This window comes from Molothrus ater, chromosome Z, assembly GCF_012460135.2.
Source record: "Molothrus ater isolate BHLD 08-10-18 breed brown headed cowbird chromosome Z, BPBGC_Mater_1.1, whole genome shotgun sequence".
In the NCBI taxonomy this organism is placed as follows: domain Eukaryota; kingdom Metazoa; phylum Chordata; class Aves; order Passeriformes; family Icteridae; genus Molothrus; species Molothrus ater.
The window spans coordinates 61,586,183-61,609,459 of record NC_050511.2 but is presented as its reverse complement, the minus strand read 5'-3'; the positions used below and the strand labels follow the sequence as shown (position 1 = coordinate 61,609,459).

Below are 23,277 nucleotides of genomic sequence, written 5' to 3'. Positions count from 1 at the left end.
ACCTGTATTCCTTTACAGTGTCTACAACTAGAAATCCCTGCTAAGAGTCTAAAAGAAGACCAAGAAAATAAAAGCACAAGGAAATAATTCTAGTATTGCCTCTAAAGAAACTTCATGGAAAACTGGTAGAACCATGTAAGACAGTAAAAAAATTACAGAGAACACAATAGTACACAAAGGAAATTCTGTTTTTCTGAATTATTTTATCCCTTCTATTAATCTAAGTTCCTTACACTTTTTCCTGAAATAAAGGCATCCAATTATTTTTTAATCTTTTCTAGTCCTTTTTACCTATCATCACCATTTCCCAGCTCTGACTCCCATTGTCACAAACATTCATAAAGTTCTGGTCTCCTGGAAAACACAAATCTTTCTAATTATTCCTCAAGACTAACAGATACTAAAACTTTTCTAAATACCACACTAGCAAGTGCAGCCTTCTGTTTTAATAATTTCTCTTTCATCTTTCTACTTTGTGTTTTTGGAGGATACCTATTCCATATTACAATCAGACTGCAAGACATGTGACCCAGCAGAAGAATGATTTTACGTGGTCCCCTGAACAACAACAAGCACTGCTCTGTGAGCTGGCCCATTCCTGGAGTTTCCTGAATTTTCAAGAAGCCTGTCCCCATGTATTGGGCTTCTTTGGACAGTCTGTGGCACAAGATGTGGTTGCAAGATTTTTTACCTATTTGTTCCTCCATTTCAGAGAGTATCACAAATGACACTTTTGTAAACCTAACATCAGTGAGTCTTAAAAGCTCATGTTTTCAAGGAAAGCACTGTTCACAGAACTGACAAAATACAATTTTCTCTACATTTTAAACATTCATTCATTAAAAAGCACACACACAAAACACATCCAGTTCACCATAATTTTATTTTACTCCATTTTGGACAATGTACTGCATTCTCTCGAGACCTCTGTAAAGTGAGAAAATTTTGCTATTCTTTTTTCTCTTGAACAAATTTTCATATGGATATAAATACTTCCTCTAATTATGCAGCCCATTTATTTTGTTTAAGTAATTTCAACTGTACCTGAACTCATTTTAATAAGAATTATAATGGCATGTGCTACAGGGTTTCAAGATTTTTTAACTCTGTGTGGGAAGTTGCTCACAAAATGAGTGTGGAGCCATCAGAAAATATGTCTCATTTTTATGTTTATTTTTACTGGCTTACTTCTACTACTGAGCATTTAATAACAGCTTCCAGAAAACATTTTATATATGAAGGATAATGTCATTCTGAACTGGTATATAGCAGCAATGATGGTGACCAAGAATTAGCAAACCTAAGCACTGCTGCAATTACATATTCCCATAAGTGGAAGAGTTGCTACCTAAATCTTACCTTCTTCCAAAACTACTTTATTTTTATCAGGTCACTAGAAAAATGGAAACAGTATTTTTCTGTTAACTCTTCCTGCAAGTTTCAATTGTGTCTCCACTGTGTACATTTTAGGTTTCAATTCTCCACTTGCTGATGTGCCTTAAAGCATTTACTTGTAGAATCTAACTGCATTCAAACAGTTTTTATTTTATGTTATACAAATCACACTGTCATTTTTCAGAGAACTGTTCTGTTCATAGGCTTGGCAAGAAGGGTTTTTCTTTTTAATTTATGATGATGAGCAGAGAGGAGTAAGAAATTAGCAGGCAGACCTTGAAAACGTAGGGAGTCAGTCACATATATAGTTAAGTACTTGCATGAACCACATCTATGTTCAGACCTGTACTGGTTACCAACTTTTTGATGAAAGTCTATTCAATCTAGACTTACAATACACACAGGAAATTCCACTATAACTGGCACTTTACTTCACTAAGTTTTATAATCCTTGCTTTTCCTTATAAATGGAAGTTCTTATTGAGTTTGAATGCTTAATACTCAGTACTTTTGCAATTAGCTAAATATTACCCACACACAATTAGTATTTGCACACCACCCTTTCTATATACACTTACTTACACTTACAGAATAATAACATCTAAAACTCTAGTTTTAGAGTGCTGGCTAAAGTTAGAGTGCTGGCTAGTTATATAAAGTGCTCTTGGCTGTCACAGACATGTTTTATGAAAAATCCTTTTGCCAAGATTTTTTCTCCTGAGAAGCTGAGAAGCCTCAGAGGAAAAGAAAAACAAGAATAATCTGCTGCTGTGGAATGCAACAGGTGCATCATCTTTGATTGGTCTCATGTGGCTGCTTTTAATTAATGGCCAATCACAGTCCAGATGTCTCGGACTCTCTGGTGAGTCACAAGACTTTATTATCATTCCATTCCTTTCCTTCCTTTCAAGCCTTCTGATGAAATCCTTTCTTCTATTCTTTTAGTGTAGTTTTAATATATAATTTTCTTTTTAATATAATATATATAATAAAATAATAAATCAGCCTTCTGAAACAAGGAGTCAAGATTCTCATCTCTTCCCTCATCCTGGGACCCCTGAGAACACCACCACACTTGGCATTCTGACACAAAGCAGTAACAGTTCAGTTATCTTTACTTACAATAGGTTATATAAGAAAATAATTCTATAATTTGAAATACAGCATAATATTACAAATGCATTATCTTTTTATCCTCATTCATATGAAATCCTCAGATTGTCTGTATCTACTTACCAAGCCACTTGTCAATTGCATTCTCATACTTTTTTTGGTCCTTTAACCAGTCTTGATGCCACCTAAGGTTTGCAATAACACTTGAGTAATTTTGACCCAAACTTTGTTTCCAACTGATAAACTGTTGCTTGTTATACTCATGAACAGAAGAAGAAACCTTTGGATAGTTTACTATAGAGCGAAGTATTTTGTCCAAAGAATGTACAGTTACTGGGAATTTTATGGCAAGATTTGTAAGCTCATCTGGATCAGCAGTAAGGTCTGCAACAAACAAAAGTCAGTTAAGATTCAATTTGCACTAAAGTTAATTAACGAATCAGTCAAGATATAAAAGCAGCATACCAAAGAGTTGGGGCAGTACTGAAGAGCCATCCGAGTACGCGATGTATTTCCACTTGCCAGTTCTCAGCATATACACAGAGGAATTCACATTGCACCCATGGAACTCACTCAGCACCCATGAGGGCCGAGGTCCTCTCGGTGATGCTTCGCTCTCAGCCTTTTCACGTAGCAGCGGTATAAGAGAATATCCACTGAGGTTCTGTGGGACAGGAACTCTTGCTATATCTAAGGAAAGATACACAAAACCAAAATGTTACTATAGTTTTCAGTTTTAAAAAACTCTAACACAATGCAACCAAGGTCTGAATGTTGATAATAAAATGTGCTCTCCTAATTATTATCCCAAAATACATAATAAAAAATACCTTAAGGAATTTCCCAAGGCAAGCTGCCCAGCATCTTGACCAAATATATCACCTATGTATAACTTAACCTTTAACAGAAGTTTGTGAAAATTATCACAATAGCCTCCTTGATAGTTGGTGCTGTTTTATTCCTTAATCACGGTTGCAAACATTTCTCTTTTGCTCTGACTATATCAGGCAGAAGAAAAAGAGTAACACAGCATGAAAGGGCCCTAAAAGCTCCACATCCAACATGTTGTAGCTGTTTATTACTTGAACAATAATGGTGCTAAGCTCATCTGTAGAATTCTTCATTAGAGAATAATGAAATGCTTCATAAAAGGTGGCCTTTATTATCACCTGTAACTGGTGGGGACACTTGCTTCTCTGGCAGGACTGGAGATAAAGATGTTATTTGAGGTGGTATAATCATAGTGCATGCACCAAAAACTCTGGATGACTCCACAGCCTACCAGACGGCCATTAGGCGACACTGTAATATCCATAAGCTCCGCAGCATCAACTTATAACACAAGTTTCTCTAGCTCCCAAAGATCAGGTTAAAAGACTGCAAAGGTTTTTCAGAAACATTCTGAAAAACATAGCAGAGAATCCCAAGCATGTCCTAAAAACCATGTATGATAGTAATTCGAAATTCAAAACTTTCCATTTCACAGAGCACCATGGTAGTATTTAGTCTGTTCTGTGTTGAGTGGTGATACTCTGTGCATATAAACTGCTCAAAGGTGACTCTTTCCTTCATCAGCACACATATTCCATTTTGTCCTCTGCCCAGCCAGCATCTGACAAAGTACTAGGAAGACCCACAATGTGTAAACCTAGCAAGCAGCTCTTGATCATGCATGGGCAAAAAAAATTTGAACAAATACACACTACCTTCCAACAAACGAAAAAGGGATATGGGCTCTTCTGTCATCTTAAACCAGTAACGCTATTACTTGGTAATCCAGTAACTGGATTTTCTATGCGTGAAGAATGTTCCAGCCATTCAGCAGCTCCTGCTTTTCCAATAGAGAGCCAAAGGTATTTCCACACTGACCAACAATGCTAGTGCTGCCTGGAGATTATGCTACATCCTGTTACAAAAAGCAAGAGCTGTTGCAGGTCTGACTGTACATTCATATCCCACAGATTCTGCTGGAATCAAAACATTTGCACTTATTCTCAAAGCCAGTGCAGGAGGCAGTCTTGACCAAAGCATTTGGATGGCACCTTAAGAGAGATTATTTCCCTGTGACAATCCTAAGCAAAGCAATTAAATTTGTCACAAAAACAGACTTGAAATCTGTTTCCTTGCTAGTCAGCAGCAGCAAGCAAGACAGAGACCATAATACATGATAGAGATGGCTCTTTAAGTTTTCATTTTCATCATACATGCCTTTCTGACGTTCAGAGTACAGAGAAGGGGAGCTGCCAGAACAGAAGGAATGAATTATGCACACAAAGTTCTGGGGAAAAAAGCCCCAATGAAAAACCCCCAGGAGGCAAAGACAGAAGGATATTAAACCATCTGACCAATTATGTCACTTGGGAAAAAGAAACAAAGAAATAAGAGTTTTTCAGCTCTTTACATAGGATAACATAACTTGTTTAAGATCCATATGTAGTACAGATATATATACATAAAAATTTGATGTCAAAATTTGGAAGAGAAAGCGACTCAGATTTTATATCCTATTTTTCCCTGGATAACTGGTTCAAAAGTTTTGAGAAGACATAAACAGATAAATAACTTCTGTTTACTTTTTAGAAAATCAACCTAAAACAATATAGAAGTGGATTTTTCACTGGTATTTATTGCTAGATGTATAGTTTTATTCACTCATGTTCTCCAAGTAATTGCAGTGTATATGTGGCACAAGCCTTCCAGATTGGTTTGAAAAAAATATTTCTTCTGATTGGAAGCCTAAAAGATCACAGATAAAGCCTCATAAGATAACTTTACCTGATGTTTAATTCCAATTAGAACGGTGTCTTGCATGATTTATCACAGATAACTGTTAAAAAATTCCCTCCTAAAAGTGATTTCCATCTAAGTAATTTAAGTTTAGTTCTTTTCATTTTATTCTCTCTCCAATACTGAGTATTTTCATATCTCATAAGGTAAGAATGGATATCCATTATGACATCTTTTTATATGTGCCCGGATCATTTTTACATTTCCTATACAAAGCTTTCATCACACTTCTTCCACATGACCCTTCATAAAAGACATTCCTTTGCTAAGTTAATGAACCTGTTCTCCTCCTTTCAAGTTTAATCTCATCTCTGGATGCACTTACACTATAATTTCTATAGTAAACTGTTGGGTGTGAAGGCTAGCAAGGATTATTCATATCCAAAATGGGCTTTATTCCTTTTTTTACTAACAAATAATCCTATATATAATCAATCAGTGTAATTATGTGGAAGACAGTTACAGTATTAAGGAAGACAATCAGTTTCTTTATTTTTTTCATCCATTTTTTTACTTTTTCTGTTAAGTCCATATATATTGTCCACCGATAAATTATCTCCTGTTGTGTTACTGTGTTGTACCTCAAAGTCAAGACATCATTCTGACTATTATGATACAAATGCAGAATAGTAATGCACTAAAGTCAATTAACAAGTCAGTCCAGATATAAAAGCAGCATACCAAAGAGTTGGGGCAGTACTGAAGAGCCATCCGAGTACATGATGTATCTAATGGTAACAGGGAAAAAAAATTGTCACCTGAAATTACATAACTCACCAAGCATAGTAGGATAGATATCCACAAGAGATACTACATTTGGTATTTGCTGCTGTTCTCTAAAACCTGGTCCCATAACTAAAAGAGGAACGTGGGAACTTCCCTCATACATGCTCATTTTATAGAACTGACGGTGTTCCATAGCAAGTTCTCCATGATCTGCAGTGAATATAACAACTGTTTTTCCAAGAAGCCCAGTATCTTGCAGAGCTGAAATAATCTCCCCTGCAACATCAAAAAGATACTGAAAAGGATACATTCAAAATATTTCTTCCAAGGTCTGTACCTGCAAAGCAGCATGCAAATTTCAAGGAATCCTCCTAATCCAGTGGAGGAAACCTCTTTTGTTGCACATATATTTGTGCAATGAAAACACAACATATACTCCTCTATTTTTGTACGTACATTTCTGCAACAAAGACAGGGCCAAGATCAATGAAGTTGGTAGTTAAGCAAAGCACTTAGGCATCTTAAATATTAAAACTTTAGGATGACTCATGCCTAAACATACTAGCTAAAAGATGTTATAAAATTACAACTGCAGTGCAGTTACTTTGCAATCCCGTATTTCCTAAACCTGTAAGGCTTCCATTGTTTCATTCATAAAATGAGGAGGAGCAATTCTGTGTCTTTTAATTCACTTTGCCAATCTAATATGGTGTCCTGGTTTAGGTCATATACCTAAAAGATTAGCTTATTTGATCATGAATTTCATATTAGGATGCAAACGAATTCATTCATGGTCACTTTTCAAATAAAAAAATAAAATGCTGTAAATTAAGACCAAATTGCATTGTAAATTGCAGGAAGGTCTGTAGACCTTCCTGCAAACTCTGAAGAATTCTAAATGTACAATTAATTATTTCTTCACAACTTTCAATAATTCTAAGGGACATTCCAAACGTAACTTTACTCTTCAGTCAATCTGTAACAGTTGTTATCCAGTCTACACATTTGAAATCAGCTTCTAAGGAAAACAACTTATGCCCTAAAATTTATCTTTTCATCCAGCTCAGCTTTTACAGTCTGTCCCCTTCACAAAAGTGTTTCCATTAGCACTTTTTCCAGTTAGCACTTAATCAAAGAGATTTAGTTCCTCTTGTACATGGGTATCCTGGGTACCTAGGAAAAGAAGGGTAGAATTTCCAGCACTATTTAATATAACATACCACCTATGTCATGGAGGGGGCATGGTTTTCAGCAGGAGACGCTTAGATGTGTTGAAGTTGATTAGTCTTACCTCCGTGCTGGAAACATGTGAACTGCTCCCTTAACTGTTGCTGAAATCAAGGGAGGGTGTAACTGTTTCTGAAACTCTGACAAGCTGTAACTATTCCTGGAGCAGCAGGAAGACGCCACTGCCACCACGGCTGCTAGTGCTTCCGCCATTGCTGCCACTGTCAAGGCCAGCACTTACAGAACCCTTTATTTGGATTAATTAGCTCTCCAGGCTTTGTTTTGTCCCTGTTTTCCATTGTTTCCTCCAGGCTGGATAGAGGATAATAAATTGCAGAAACTATTTTGCCTCATTGCTTTCATTTTTCTGAGCTGCATGGTCCAGTGTGGAGGGGATGGTGATGACAGGTGCCATCTTGCCTTTGTCTGGGAAAACCACACTAGGTACTCTCTTTGGGGGGTGTTTTTGCTTTTTTTTGGTGAACACTTCCTCTGGGTGGAGCACTCTCCTTTTGTGTCGTCTTTTATCTATATTGTCTTTATTGCGAGTTTTTGGTAAAATTGTTGTTCCTACTTCTGGTCTCTCCTAGTATTTCCTGTGCTGGGAAGGGGATGGAGGAGGAGGGGCAGCTTGCATGGGGTAATTTTCCCATTTGGTTTTAAACCGAATCATTTGCAATGGGTCATGCCATATTTTGCTGCAGTCACTGGTTTTCTACAGAGCTTCTAACTGCTGGCTGTGATTACTTTTCAGAGTGCTCCCAACTCACCTAAAAGGGTATCCTCTTATTTATCATATAGACTGAATGAGCAACTTCCACAACTTACTCCCAGATGTGAATTGTGGTGTTTTGTTTTCTATTTTTTTTCCTCCAAATATCAGCCCTATCAGCACTTTCTTTAAAAAAAAACAGAACTAGAAAACCCACTGTGTATTAAGACATTACCTACCCAGCATGGCATCTGTCTCTGCACACATAGCATAATAAAATGCTCTAATATTTCTCACTTCTTCCTTTGTAAACTCTCCTGTGCAATTCTTGGTGTATGATGAGTAATAGTCTACAGGATGCATCTCTGAAAGAGAAATCCACTTGGGTATTTTAATAGCTTCATAATTTACCTAAAAAATAAAGAGGAAATTAACATTACTTTAGCAACTGAATTAAACAAGTTTTTTAACACAGATTTAATTTTAAAAAGTATAGCATAAATTCACAGTTCTCAATTTATGGCCCAGGAAACAGTAGCTGCTTACTTGTTACACCATGCAGCTACCTCCTCCATACTTCCCCACAGTTCCACAGGTAAATTGTTTTTTAAAAACCAATGAAAAAATATGTGCTTCACCAACTGCTGTATATTTTTCAGAGAGATATCACAGAACACTCTTCTAGAGTAGGTACAGAATATTGGCAGAGTGTCTTTGTAACTGTAGAATACTTATAAACCTATGGATCTAAAAGATTGTGTGTTATGTGGGACTAGAAAACAACATGGAAAACCATGTAGTCTGGGAAAGCCTCCAGGACAGTGATGACAAGTCTTGGCATCTTAATAAAAAGAACTCACTACATTAATCCAATTTTTTAATACTTTCGACATGTTTCTACATATGTCAATCCATTTAGTTATAAAGAAATGTAACATCAGTATGAAACCAAAAAGCCAATCTATTTCTATATTCAAACTATGTGTAGTCACAGATATTGTCTGCTTCAGTACTAGCTTTAGAGTCTTGAAATTTGACATACACACTTAGCCTTGGCTGTAATACTTGTAAATATTCCCTTAAATAAAAGGGAACTTGAGGTAATTTCCTCTTGTACTTTCACTTGTTACTTGGAGGAAAAGCCAGCCAGCTAAAGAAGTTGATAAATCTGCAAGAGTTCTACTGCCCACAGAACTAAAACCTGGCTTTGTAACAGTTAAATAAACACAACAAAATATAAGTTTCCTTAGGATCTATAGAAAACACACTGCTAGAAAAAATCATTAAGATAAAATAATAATGCTTTAGTCATTTTCTTACTGCTCAAGGTCCTTGGCTACATTTTGGAGTTACATTTTGGACTTTGCAAATGGTACTTATTAGCTGCTTAAGATAAGAGAGTAAAAAGTGTCCCTTTCCATCCATGATTCTTTTCTACAGGACTTCAGTCTAGTTTTAAATATTCACAAAGACACAATCCCTTTGTCTGTCTATGGTAATGTCCTGGGTAATCCAAAATGTTACTGTATTCCATATCTATCTGTGCCATAAGATTGTTACGGTGCCTTTAAGACCTGAAGCATGGCTGGAACCAGAACTGCAGGGCAACCAGGAAATGCCAGCCCCTTTAAAAGGTCAAGAAACCCAAGGTGACTTCTTCTGCTGCTGAAGGAGGAGACTCGACTTCAGAGGGGCCTGATATGGGTGAGTTTCTGGGATTCCAATAGTAGCAACTCGGAAGAACTGCATTTAGTGAACAGAAACTGTATTCCCAGTGATCTTTGCAAACTCCATAGGCAGTGAAGCTTGATCAGGGGGTTGGGCCACCCCACATCAGTGTCCAGAGACCAGTTTGCCCTGCTCCCTTCTACAGCATACCAGCAGATCAGAAGGCACCAACACCAGTGGAATCCGGCTGGTGCAAGAGGAAGCAGCAAACAGCGGTGCTGACCCCACATGTGCCACAACTTCCCATCTGCCACTAGACCTTCGTAAGCTCCAACCTTCCCAGGAGAGTTTGCTGCCATCCACTTCCTTTGTTTCCTGGAGCGCATGGTGGCAGGTGCCACCTTGGAAAGAGCCAGACACCACTTTCCCTTTGCCCCCTGCAGGCAGTCAGCAGTGGGGGGCTGTCAGATTAGAAGGGGGCTGCACCCCACCAGTTTGGGATCTCTTTGTTCCTGTGGAGCTCCTGTGATTCAGCAAGTTTGTATCTAGTGATTATTCACTGCTAATTTTTGCATGTTGCTGTTTCACTTGTTAGTAAACTTATTTTTTCACTTGTATCTATTGGTATTGGTTCCTTATTGGTGGAAAGGGATTGGTTGAAACTAAGAGGAGAACTCATTTCAGAATGTCTACCTCTTTGAATTGTCTTAAACCAAGACACATAATTCACAACTAGGAAAGAAGCCACATCCCCTGAAAAATGACAACTTGTGTGCAAAACACAGGGGACCATCTGGTTGATAACACAACGTTTCACAGACATAATGTGTTGATACTCTGTTCTGTATTACAGCCCAAATAATCAGGACATTTAATTCAGTTCTTCACCTATGTGATCAAACTTCTTAATGAGATTGCCTCTGTGATTTTAAAAGACTGTTTCTTCCATGACCAAAAAAGAGCTACATTGCAGAAGAAGAACTGGCCAATGGTCAGTAAATGGTAATATGTGGCCCACACAAGGCAGTATGTATACACAGTGGTGGGAAGGAGACCAGCAAACTGTGCAGTTAAGGTACTCTGACTGGATAAAAGATGACAAAAGTTTGTAAAAGATGTTATAACTGTTTGTGACTCAAAAAAATCACCTATGCTTCCCAAGATACATCTAACCTAGCAATCAGCACCCAGCAAGTTTTCCTTAATCATTAAGCCAGATTTTGCTTTTTGCAATTGAAAGGGCTTTTTTCCCAAGTTCTTCCTCTCCCCACAAACTTCTTACCATTCCCAGAAGAAGCCACAACCCTCACTATCATGAAAAAAATTCACATCTCTCAACCTTCATTCGTAAATCCTTTTTTTCTAAGTATTTGTATTTTTGGTACATCTAGATAAAGAGATTTAGCAGTTCTGTCGTGGAAAAGGCCACAAGTTACATAAATTGCATACAGATAGACTTTTTGAAGTATAAAGTCTTATCAACCTAATTCTAATTCTGCAGCTGCAGAGAATATTAATGCCTTTCTGCAATTAAATCTATTGGAGTAAATTTCTATTTTATGGCAGTTAATGTCAACTGGAAACTATACAAGACTGAAAAAAGTATCTCTTCTTTGGAATGGAGTGCTATATCTTAGTTTTACACATACAGACACTTTCTTGTGCTTGAAAACCTACAGTAGCACAGAAGAAGTTAAGAGAAAAGGAAGACTTCTGTTGTGTCTTATGTTGCTTTATGTTCTAGGTCTATACTGCAGAAAAAGTCAATCTTTCACTGTAAAACTCAGACCAAATTATTACATATAGCATCATTTCTAACAAGCAAAATACAGAATGTTCATAACAATGAGCTTCAGACCATTACCAAAATTAATTTACAGTTAAGAAGAGCAACAATCTCATTTTTCTTAAAGCGTTTGTAGCTATTGAACTCTATACTTATCGATTCAAAGACTACTGCTAACAAACCTTTTCCCAGAACAGAGACAAATTTGTCACTTCTATTTTCTTAGCCTTTAATCAGAAATCTAATATCTCATTCAAGTATTTTCTTACTGTGTAGTGAAATATCAAAACTGTGTCTATCTTGAAAAACCAGGAAAAAATATTGTATTAAAATACAGTTATTAATAAATTAGTATTTAAATTTTATACTTACATACCTTTTCAAGCCAATAGGGAGATGTTAAAAATGTAGAGGATCCAAAATTTTCTCCTGCATAGGGTGATGGATATGGGTGTGGTAAATTCAGTCCCAAGTAAAGAATAAATGGTTGAGTAAAGTTAACAGCTTCTTCCTTTATCCAATTTACTGCTTTATCAGTATTCTGCCAATCTTTTTCCATTACTCTAAACTGCTTCCTATGGCCTGTAAGTTTCACCATGGGTCTTCCTTCTTGTCGGAGCAGGAAGTTAACATCCCTAGTCCAAGCTTCCACACGGTTACTGAAAATACATACACAAGTCACACACTCAACAGAAAATGTTTTCTTCACTTTTCCTCCAAGCAAAAAGCATTATGAATTCCTGAAGAACTTCCCCTATACTTTCAGTTGCAATCTATTTGCAATACCTGCAAAAAGGAGAATTGTTATTCAATTGAGCAATTATGATTGTGCATCTATTTTATAGTCAGACCTTCAGCCTTTTTATGTCTGCTTCTGAATCTTCTTTCTTATTTATTACCCATTTATGTCACAATGGCTCTTCTCACATCTACAAAATAATACTTAGAAATACCATTCCATCTTGTGGACCTCTCTCCACATTTTGGCACAGATTCACACACTATTTATATGTAAACTGGGCCAGAGATTTTTATGTGAAAGAGTATAGTGGGAAATTACTTTACTGGTGAGGCTGCCTTTAGAAACAACATTATGGATGTGGCTTGTACTATTAATTAAACACACTTTAGACAAAAATCTGTAAGAATTATTTCTCTTGTACAAATCCTATCAAACAAGAATAGAAAAGAGTGTAAAGAAAGCAAGAAGGAGGGGAAAACGGCAACATTTTAATGACAAAATATTTTTGAACAGATTTTCTAATGTCATGGCAATTGTTGTCTCTCTAAAACAATTAAAAAAATCTGAGCTGAAAATGTCCTTGGTTCTTTGCTAGAGTGAATGATGGTGGACATTGGTAAGAGGCAGACTACCTAAGACCTTGACTAATCTTCACCTTGTTAATGGCAATTTCAATATAACCAAGAAATTACAAAGGAAAGTATAAAACTGCTCAAATTTGATCACATGCTTTTATCAAAACACAACATTATTACTGTTTAAAGAGCATTTAACTAGTTTTATCCCCAAAGGAATTTTACCAATGCACTGTAACTTCTAGAAAAGCTATCTGTAACAATTTTTTTATTGTTTTAATTTCTTGTTTAGGCTCACACTTTCAACCTACACAGGCTTAAATAAATTACTTAGAACAATATAGGGTATCTGGTTTACAGAGAAAGCATGTTTCATAGACATTAAAATGAAATTAAGATAAAGGAGTGTGTGGGTGTGTCTAATTGTACCTAATGTCATAATACTGATTTATACAGAAAAAAATACTATGTAGGCCATAGGCCAGTCTGATTATCCAGTCAGACTGAGATTAGGATCAAGTTTAAAGAACCAAATCCCCTCATAACGAAAAAGGAAGCATTAAATAACTCTAACCTGTTTGTCATTAAAGAAAAAGCTTCTCTTTGTTATTATTTTAACAACAGACATCATTATTAATCAGTGAGATAGAGCATATTCATAAAAACAACACAGAATGAAGATTCCCCAGCAGCCCATGGAGGAAGGCTGTACCCCAGCAGTCCATGGAACTGATATCTACTTGCAGCCTATGATGTACCTCACACCAAAGCAAATGGATATCCAAAGAAGGCTGTGATTCTGTGGAAAGCCTGCGCTGGACTTCCAGCAGGACCTGTGGACCTGCAGGGAAAGGAATCCAGGCTGGAGCAGGTTTACTGGCAGGACATGTCACCCCCTGGGGAGACCCACACTGGAGCCGTTTGTTCCTGAAGGAGCGCATCCCATGGAAGGAACCCATGCTGGAGCACTTTGTAAAGAACATAAGCCCATGGGAAGGACTCACTTTGGAGAAATCAGTGGGGGAGGGACCCCACACCGAAGCAGAAGAAGGTAAGGAGTTCTCCCTTGACGAGGAGTGAGTGGCAGAGACAATGTGTCATGAACTGACCACAGTCCTCACTCCCAAACCCCTGTGGGTAGACATGGTAGAGAATTTGGAAGTTAACCCTGGGTAGAAGGGTGGTGGAAAAATGTTTTAAGATTTGGGTTTACTTCTCATTGCCTTACTCTGGCTTCTAATTAGCCAGAAATAAAAGAAATTAATTTTCCTGAGTTAAGTCTGTGTTGTTGTGTACCTGAGTGATCTCTCTCAGTCCTTATCTTCACCACTGAGTCACTGCTTTTTCTCCTTCCTGCTCACTGGAGGCGGTGGAGTCACAGAACAGTTTGTTTTATCATGGTGGCCCTGGTGTGTCCATCTGGGGTCAACCCACCACAACAGCACAAGTCTTTGAACACTTATGGCCTTCAAAATACCCCTCAAAACCTCTGACATTTTGTGACAGTAGGCTTAATATTTAATTTTTATAGGTATAGGGTTTTGTTCTGCTTTTCCTACACTGTTGGTATTACCAGGAAGTCTTAAGGCAAGGCAAAAACAGTTTATGAATTTCACTTAAGGAGCAATAATACCAGCGTTAGAAAATAACCATTCATGTTGGGCAAACCAGTTTCTGCATTACCTTTCAACTACAGGTAAAAGACAAAGTACAGCTGCAAGAGATAGGCTTGCTTCTCCATGAAGATGCAGGACAGATCTCTGCTAGGCACACAACACAATTTCTTTTAAGTTAAAGCTACTATCATTTTACCTGGAGACTGAAACCACGTGACAGCACACTACATGATTTGTTCACTGCTGCCCATTTCACAGCAGAAGAATCTACCTGATTACCTTACTGAATGATGTCCAGAAGTAAAGTCCAATTTCCCAAACTTCTGCGTATGGTAGCCATGCTTCTCCATGAGATCCATCCATGTTACATAATCTGGATCTAGACCTTTGAAGTTATTCCAAGATTCTGTTATATGAGTGAAAAGACCACTCCACATAGCTGGGGGAAAAAAATGATGAGTGATTAGTACTCCCCACCTATAAGGCTGGGAAAGGATTAATCTTCTCATTATTACAGAGGTTAAAAGTCCAAACTGTGATACAATAGAACAAGGAATACAAAGTATTACTCTTCCAAATCTTATTTCGTAATCAATACAAGTATCAAAATTTTCTCTAATAATCTCCAGAATTTCAGAAGAAGGTCCTATGTTTCCAGGTGCTATGCAATCATTAAATCAAGTTCTAATTAGATCAGAAAATATTCTTCTTGATTTCTGAAAGAAAATGGCATGGTAGTACAGATCCTGATTAAACAATCCTCTATTTACATGTGTTTCAGAATGTTAGTTACCCTTATTACAGTTAAATTTAATGCGAGTTTAAAGTTAAGTATATTTGTGGAGAGAATTACAATACAGTATTCTCATAAATACAACATGCCCTCAATTTTATTCTTTTTAGGTAATCTACTTCACTACCACTTGCAAAAACAAAGTGAGAATATTAAAGAAGATACCAAGAAGAAAGGAAACCAAGGCCAGAGTTGCAAAGGAACTATGAGGGAAGATTTTAAAAGTGAATTCCTATTTCTTTGCAGCTTATAAAGAATAATTCACTCTTTCCAGTGCTAATTTAGAGTTAAAGATAGTTCCAAAACAGAACTAAGTAATTTCACAAGCAATAGAAATATCCTGTAAACAAAGTGCATCAACCCCATATGGCAATACCAGTCCTTTCCCCACCCCAAAGCCCTCTTTCCCGCTATATCTCTTCTGGTATCATCCCTGACACCTCCACAATAGATGTGGAACCCTCAGTTCCCTGCAGGTATCCAAGCTCCTGGCTATGCAAAAGATGTCCTGCTGGTTCAGAACCCCACAAGTGATGAATTGTTTAATTCCCTATTCACTTTCTTTCTCACAGGAGTACTAATCTGCCATTTGCACAAACTTCTTAAAATTAAATAACATTAAGTATTGTTCTTAGCAATAAAGAATGGCTGAAAGACTCAAGCATCAAGAAAAGGAAAGGAAGGCTGACTGCTTGTTCATGTAACGTCACCCACTTAAAATGTGACCATGAGAAAAAGAAATGGGGACTAGGTAATCAATAAAGAGAATATTAAAAATGTAACACTATATATGACTGCCTTTGTCTGCTGCTTCTTTCAGTGTATGCTTTGAGAGGAAGGGGGACCTTTCTATAGCTAGATCAAAGAGGATTTAGATTTTATACAGATTAAGCAGGGTCTTTGCAACAATTGAAAAAGGTAGAAATGTTTTAAGATGTAATCTTTGATTAAGGAATATAGTTTCCTTCTATCTTCCTAGCAAATTCTGCAAGTGTGAAATTGAACACAGAACAAGAATTGCATTAAGTAAAGGAAAACATGGAAGTATTCAATTAAAGCTACTAAAAGATGCATCATGTATCTAGAAGACAGTGGAAACTGCTACCACTTTATTCAGCTATTATTATTTATCACTCTTTGCTGAATACAGAAAAGATATTTATTAACTTTGTACTAGGAAGAGAGAGTAGTTCTGCGTGTAGTTTCAGCACTGCAGCAGAACAAATCAATGATTTCTCTGCAAATCCTGAAGATTTTTTAAAATCTGAAGCTTCAGTGGAGTTTGTAAAAAGATTTGGGAGCTTACACTTAATTGAAAAAATGAGAAACAAAAGAATAAAGGAAGAAACATAAGAAATAGAAGAGATAAAGAAATGAAAGAGAAGAATATCATAAGAATTCAAACACAAGATAAAAAAAAAATCTTATTTTAAAAACATAACAAATCCCTTCCCATTAAATAATTTCAAATTTCCCATCATTACCACATATTTAAATTGACATATGCAAGCATTTATCTGGTGTTTTGCTTGGTTTTACCTGCACGGGAAGGACAACAAATTGGAGAATTGGTGTAGGCATTGAGAAAGACAGTGCCATGTCTTTTCATAAAATTTATGGAAGGTAAATCTACAGTCTGATTTCCTGGCAAAAATGTCAAGCGTCCATCCTGCAATGAGACAAAAGCAACACATAAACAGCATTAATGCAAACTATCAGCTGCATAAATTCATATATTTGTTACCGTGGACTGGTGTTGCTCAAATGCTGCCAATCCTATGCAGGTTTGGAAAATAGTGCTGAGAAGCCCTAAGCAGAACAATATAAAATGGATCAGTTTTGAAAAAGTGCAATGGAAATAATAACTGGGCTTCTTTATAGTAAAATTAATTCCACTGCATCACTAAACATATTCCAAGCTCCACTTCTTCAGGGGTGGGGTTGTACCATGACACATTCAATGGGAATAGGTGCAGTGAACAATAAAAAGGAGTAAGGCTGGATCCCAATGTAGATGTGTGCACTAGCACATACTTCTTTGAAACCATCATTGATTCCTCATCCTTTCTAAAGGTTTATCCATACCACTTCTCTGTGAACTTATTTGAAACTATGGACTAGAAAAAGGATCAGAAAGCTAAAGAAAGCCTATTCTCCCACAGAAATCCCACACACAATGACTCCCTTTTGATACTTCCATAATGCTAATTTTGATGCTTTCATAATGCTTATTTCATTTTAATAACCTATTTGTTTAGACAGATTTTTCAATCAGTAACTTAAAAAAGATTTAACATTTTGAATAGGTAATTTTACAGTAAAAGATTATCATCACATGAAATCAGGTTTCATGCATATTTCACGTCACTGTATTTTATCTGTCACTTTTATTCCCTTCCTTAGTTGAATAAGATGTGCCAACACAGCCTCAGTCTGACTGGCTCTTCAGTGAACAGATAGGCGGCAGTGCATCTGCAGTTTTAACTGCAGAAAAATGTAATTTCCAGCATTTGGTTTCTGGCAGAAATACTCTTGGATAACCCAGCATTGTAGAGAGTCACTTTATTTGGCACCAGTAGAGCTAACTGCAGCATCCCAGACTCTGAACTCAGCTCATATCAGAACATGCTAAATGAGCAATCACCTAATCTCGTATACTACTACAAATAGCATCTTGATCAAGCACTCAGTAGGACAAACTGGAAATAAAGCTGTAATAGACATTAAGAACTTGTACATAACTTCAGACTGAAAGTGCTCTTTAGAAAGTTGTCCTGGTTCCAACCAGGATAGGGTACATTTTTGCAGTAGCCAGGCGGGGACAAGGCTAAGACATGGAGGTTATTGTAGACCACATGTTATTTTCCAGGAACAGGGAAAGGGGTCCTTTCCAGGTCAGAGCAGTGTGGCAGCCAACAGGTACTCTTGAGCTCTGCATAGTATAGCGGTGAGCATTCAAATGTGAATTGCTCACCTCTCTTGTACATTTTTGCTATTAACACCACGGAGCTTATGTTCGATTCTACAACAAGGTGAGTTCAGGTGAGTTAGAGAAACCAAGGCTCCCCAGAGTAAAAGACACCAGAGCATTTTTAGTGCGCTGGTGGGCACAGTGAGAAAACTGTGAAGATACATGCAAAGATTAGTATTTGTGAGTGGGAAAATTTCTTTGTCTGAAGGGTAAACCAAATATAGTAATAAATCACTGTGATGAAGTTGCTACGTACCTACTGCTAGAGATACACGTCTGACAAGTTTACTGTGTTGTTATACCTTATGAGAGCCTCAATAAACCAGTATTTGGAGCTCAGTAAGTCAGCAATTTCATCTGTGATTCTAGAAATTCGCTATCCCATTTGTTGTGGAGACTTAACAGCCACAGGGCTTACAATGGGAAGGGTAACATGGTTTAGTGACCTTGCTTGCCATTAGGCTTTTCAAGCGAACTGAAGAACATTGACTGTACACACCAGCCCTGCTCCAGGGGCAGCTGCCCTGCCACAGAGTCCTGCTGGCATGCCCCCCTCCCGGGCGACAAGCTCCATGACCCCAGACCGTGGGAGCCACCTGCGCAGAGGTTTTCGGCTGCTGGGAAGCCCCTGATGCGAGAAAGGCGCACCCTTCTGGGAAGCGGCCGCGTTTGTGTCGGAATACTGGGGTGAACACTCGGGGTGCGGCTGTCTCGTCGCACGGCAGGCCTACTGCTGCTGCTGCTGCAGCCTCTGCCGCCGCTGCTGCAGCCTCTGCCGCCGCTGCTTCTGCTGCTGCTGCTGCTGCTGCTGCTGCTGCTGCTGCTGCTACTGCTGCTACTGCAGCGCCTGCCGAGCCGCGGGCGCCCCGCGCAGTGAACTCGCGCTTGCGCATGCCCTGTCTCTGGCCTAGGTAATGCATCCATACGGCCGCGGTGTCTCATCCTCCCTAGTTCCGTCCAGGCCACCGCCGAGGATTCCCTCCTGCCTCGCCCCTACCTGTCAGGGTGTCCTTCCACACCCCGATCACTCACCAAGGAGTCGCAGGCCACCAACACCACGTTAGATCGGGGCTGGTCCCCGGGGACGGCGGGCCGCGGCCTTGCTCCCGCCCCGGCGGCCATGAGGAGCAGCGCCACGCCGGCTAGCCCCAGCGGCCCGCCGTCTCGCAGTGGCCCGCAGTCTCGCATCGCCCCGCCACCGTGGCCCCCACCTCTCTAACCGAGGAGCAGCAGCTCCGAAAGCAGATTCCGAGGCTCTGGCCACAGCGAAAGATTTGACCCCACAGCACGCTACCCGTTCACTGCGGCCTACAAGTCCCACGGTGCCCAGTGCGGCGGCCTGCAATTCCCAGCGTGCCCCGGGAAACGAGAACTACATGTCCCACGGTGCCCCAAGAGAAAATGGCGGCTGCCGCGGCGTGTCACTGCCCCGCGTCGCAGTGCGCATGCGCCCTGGTGGCGGCTGAGGTGGCGGACGCGGCGGCGGCTGCAGGTGCGGCAGCGGCGGGCGGCGGGCAGCGGGCAGCGGGCAGCGGGCAGCGGGCAGCGGGCAGCGGGCAGCAGCGCGCCCTGGGGGCCGGGCTTGGTCCGCCGCGGCTTTCCCTGGGTGGAGGGCTGCAAGCGTGGATTGCCTCCCTTGGCGGTTCGCGGCCCCGGACCCCAACCGCAGGCCGGGCTGGATGGCCTCCCCGGTGCCAGGTTTGCGCCGCAGGGTGTTTTGCCTGTAGGTTACTGTGCAGCTCAGGCTGGACAGTGCCCACGGAGGGGTGCGTTTGTGACGACCGAAGCACCCTCGTAGGGAGCAAATTTATCTCCAGGAGCTGCTGAGCGATTCAAGTCCGACAGATTTCTTTATAGGTTCTGAGGGAATCTTTGAAATTCGATGTCGTCCTATGTCCAACCATTCCTTTATTTTTGCTTTGCAGGTCCTAAAAAGTTTTTTTGTTCTTCAGCTGGTTGCGTTTTTCATCTTTTTGAATCCCGGCAGCAGTAGTGTTGTTTCTCAGTCTCATCCTGTCTCGGCAGCTTTGACGGTGGTGTTTCTAAAGTTCATTTTGGTGTACAACATACACCAAAACATTGCAAGATTGTGTTAAAAAGCGTGAATGTCTCTTTGCTGTGTTCTTAAATGCTTTTTTTTTGATTCGTGGCAGTAGTCAGAGGGAGAATCTGCTGTAATTGTGTGTGAAGGGCGGGCCGCACCGGGGTGTGACAGCCACGGTGCTGCTGTAGAACGCTCACAGAGAAAACCCTGATTCTTAGCAGCCTCTGGAACACATTTCTCGGGCCATAGGGTTCTTAAACACGGTTCACTGCTTAGTTTCTTTTTAAAGAGTATTTGCTATGTGCAGGGTGTTTTCTCCTAAGCCTAGCTACAGGCTCTCAAAACACCGCTTCCTTAAATTTGTCTTAACCTGTACAGAAAGTTTCATTCTTGGATACCTACTTTGTATCATGTAACTCTTTGGAATAATGACTGAATCCTGCATTGGAGTAAATGTGGGTTTCAACTATGCCATCTTTTTAATCAGTTTCTGGTGCTGTATGCATTTTGGCATACTGCACTAATTTCTCTGTTTAAAATAACCCCTGTGCAATAAAGGTATAAACATTTTGTATGTGTCAGAATATCTGTTTATACAAGAACTGATGATATGTCCTTTGTATTTAGCAGCCACAATGTCAAATAAGGAGGTGAAGGCAGCATTAAAGAGTGCTAGAGATGCAATAAGAAATAAACAGTACAAGGAGGCCTTAAAACATTGCAAGGTAATTAATTTTATACTTGGAAGGCAAGTTTGGGGCTTTTTGCACATTTTGTTCTTTTTCCCGTACCTCTACAGCTGTATAATTAAGAGTGCAGAGTGTAGAGTACTGTATTGATGTGATAGTTGAGATGGATTTTCAGAATTAACTTAATTGATTGTGTTAGTTTCCCTCATGTAAACTTTTATTCCCTTTCCTTTTGAATTTTTTACATGTGGCGATAAGAGTATTAAGTCTGGAATGATAGAGATAAAAATCCATTTCTAATCCAGACCTCCTAGGAGTGCTTTAATTGCTGAGCTGCAGCACTAGCTCAAGACATCAGGTGTGAAGCATCCTCTAGTATAAGAAACTGAAGTTACTAATCTCAGCGTCTTCCTTAAAATTACTTAACTCCTAATATTGTCATATAAAATAATTCACCTAACTGTAGTGACAAAACTCAGTACATGGATATGTAAGTTACATTTCTTTAATCAGATTATTCTTTAATCATTTCTTTAATCATTTTTTTTACTTAAAATTGTGTGGTTTAGGCAGTCTTGAAGCAAGAAAAAAATAACTACAATGCTTGGGTATTCATTGGCCTGGCAGCTGCTGAGTTAGAGCAGCCTGATCAGGCCAAAGGAGCATACAAGAAGGCTATTGAACTTGAACCAAACCAGTTACTGGCATGGCAGGTATGTGAATATCCAATTTTTGTTTCCCTCAAAAGTATTACTATGGACTTAAATATAGGAATAAAGCAGAGTTAAGACTTGTATCTTGTTTTCTTGAGGCCCTTAAGTTCCAGAGAAGCTTTGGAGTAGATGGGGTTCCTGTTAGTTGTGTGTCCAATGTAAAATCATGTATTTCTTTGTATTTCTTTCTTCTTTGTATTTCTTATGTAGACTACACAGCTGTGAGACATACAAGGGAGAACACTAATTGAAACAAATACAGTAAATTTGTCCAAAAATTTCTGTGCTTGTAGCTCAATAAACACCTGACAGTTCTTCTCTTATGGATAGAAAATATTTATCTGATAATGTATTTTTCCAGCTTTCAGCATCAAGTGGATTGCTAATGAATGTTGTTGTTACTTGAAATCAAAAAGTTTACATTAAAAATAGCTGTGTGGTGTGCACATTAAAACCTATTGCAATGTAGATTTACAACCTACAATTTTGTTTTGTATTAATTCATGAAACATAAGGTTTCATATTATATATCTGTTGCTGATATCAACAGTCAATGTTTTTCTAAGATAATAAAGTTCTTAGTATTTTCAGTATAAATGCATATATCTGTTGCTGATATCAACAGTCAATGTTTTTCTAAGATAATAAAGTTCTTAGTATTTTCAGTATAAATGCTATTTGAAAGTATAACTGTTTGGGCCTGAATTCAGTGTATGTTGAAATTTCCTCACTTTTGCAATTAGGTTCTGGCTTTCTTGATAGAATACTTGGGTGTGTATATATGTTATTATATATTTTGCATATTTCATATATATATATATATATGGTCATAAGGCCTAGTGAAGTTTTATATTGTCTTTTGTGCAGACCAGATCAAGTAATAGATACAAGTTTCAAAAAATTGTTATTAGTAAAGAAAGTGAAGAAAGCTTTTAACTTAAAATAGGTAGATTGAGTGGGCTGTGCAAAACTCTGCACAGTGATTATTGCCTTAACACTTGACCCCATTGAAGGCAATGGAATATTTTTTGTGTACAGAATAGGTAGCATTCTCATAAAACATAAGCATTGTCATAAAATCTTGCTTGCTTTACTTTTTTTTGTTGGTTTTTTTCTTAAGGGATTAGCAAATTTGTATGAGAAACCCAACCAAACAGATGTCAAAGGAGACTTAGCAGATGTGTACCAAAAACTCTTGGAACTTTATGAAAGGTAAAGAATATTGAATGCTATAAATTCAGTCTTAAGATCTCTAATTCAGTGAATGCCATTGGTGGTACAGAGTTTTTTTGGGTTTTTGAAGCCTTCTCACATCAGTAGTTCAGCCCTTTTGCTAAGGTTTTCTCTGCTTAGGTACGTTTTCTTTTTTCTGTTCCTTTTGGTAGAGCAGAAACTCTCTTAGCTTACCTGTACTTGAGGCTAGTTGTTTAGGGAATTCCATGTTATCCGATTCCTGTCTAAACTTGAAGCATTTATCTCTGATAGGTGATTGCCTGCATTAATAAGAAGGCTTATTTTTCACTGCTTTAAGATCACAGAATATGTGTCATACAATTTGTAGAGGCACAGTTCTAAACAAATCTAGCTCACCTGTCACTGTAGCTGACTGGAGTGCTTGGTTACTTTGAAAACTGATCCAAAAGTCCCTAAAAGTAATTTTTTTTTGTTCAGAGCAGCAATGAGTAAAACTTACAGGGCAATTTTTAGTATATAGTCTAAA

At 38.6% G+C, this 23,277-nt stretch overlaps 2 protein-coding genes across 5 annotated transcripts in view; one reads left to right on the top strand and one right to left on the bottom strand.

Annotated features, from left to right (window-relative positions):
* Positions 1-864: 864 nt before the first annotated feature.
* On the bottom strand, positions 865-19,414 carry ARSK (arylsulfatase family member K). Its single transcript, XM_036402995.2, has 8 exons — positions 19,144-19,414; positions 16,680-16,809; positions 14,627-14,786; positions 11,791-12,073; positions 8,200-8,371; positions 6,073-6,297; positions 2,974-3,198; positions 865-2,892 (listed from the first exon to the last, which is right to left on the bottom strand). The coding sequence occupies exons 1-8, from the start codon at positions 19,297-19,299 to the stop codon at positions 2,624-2,626; spliced, it is 1,620 nt and encodes a 539-aa protein (XP_036258888.1). The 5' UTR covers positions 19,300-19,414; the 3' UTR covers positions 865-2,623.
* Positions 19,415-19,576: 162 nt separating this feature from the next.
* Positions 19,577-23,277, top strand: part of SKIC3 (SKI3 subunit of superkiller complex) — a 46,665-nt gene continuing 42,964 nt past the window's right edge. The window contains exons 1-4 of one of the 4 annotated variants that reach the window (XM_036402870.2): positions 19,577-19,603; positions 20,783-20,880; positions 21,414-21,557; positions 22,678-22,769. In XM_036402870.2, coding sequence (XP_036258763.1) covers positions 20,791-20,880; positions 21,414-21,557; positions 22,678-22,769 — 326 coding nt within the window. In that variant the 5' untranslated portion in view covers positions 19,577-19,603; positions 20,783-20,790. Of the gene's footprint in view, positions 19,604-20,723; positions 20,881-21,413; positions 21,558-22,677; positions 22,770-23,277 lie in introns of those variants that run through there. The other 3 variants (XM_036402871.2, XM_036402869.2, XM_036402872.2) reach the window with 3 other exon arrangements.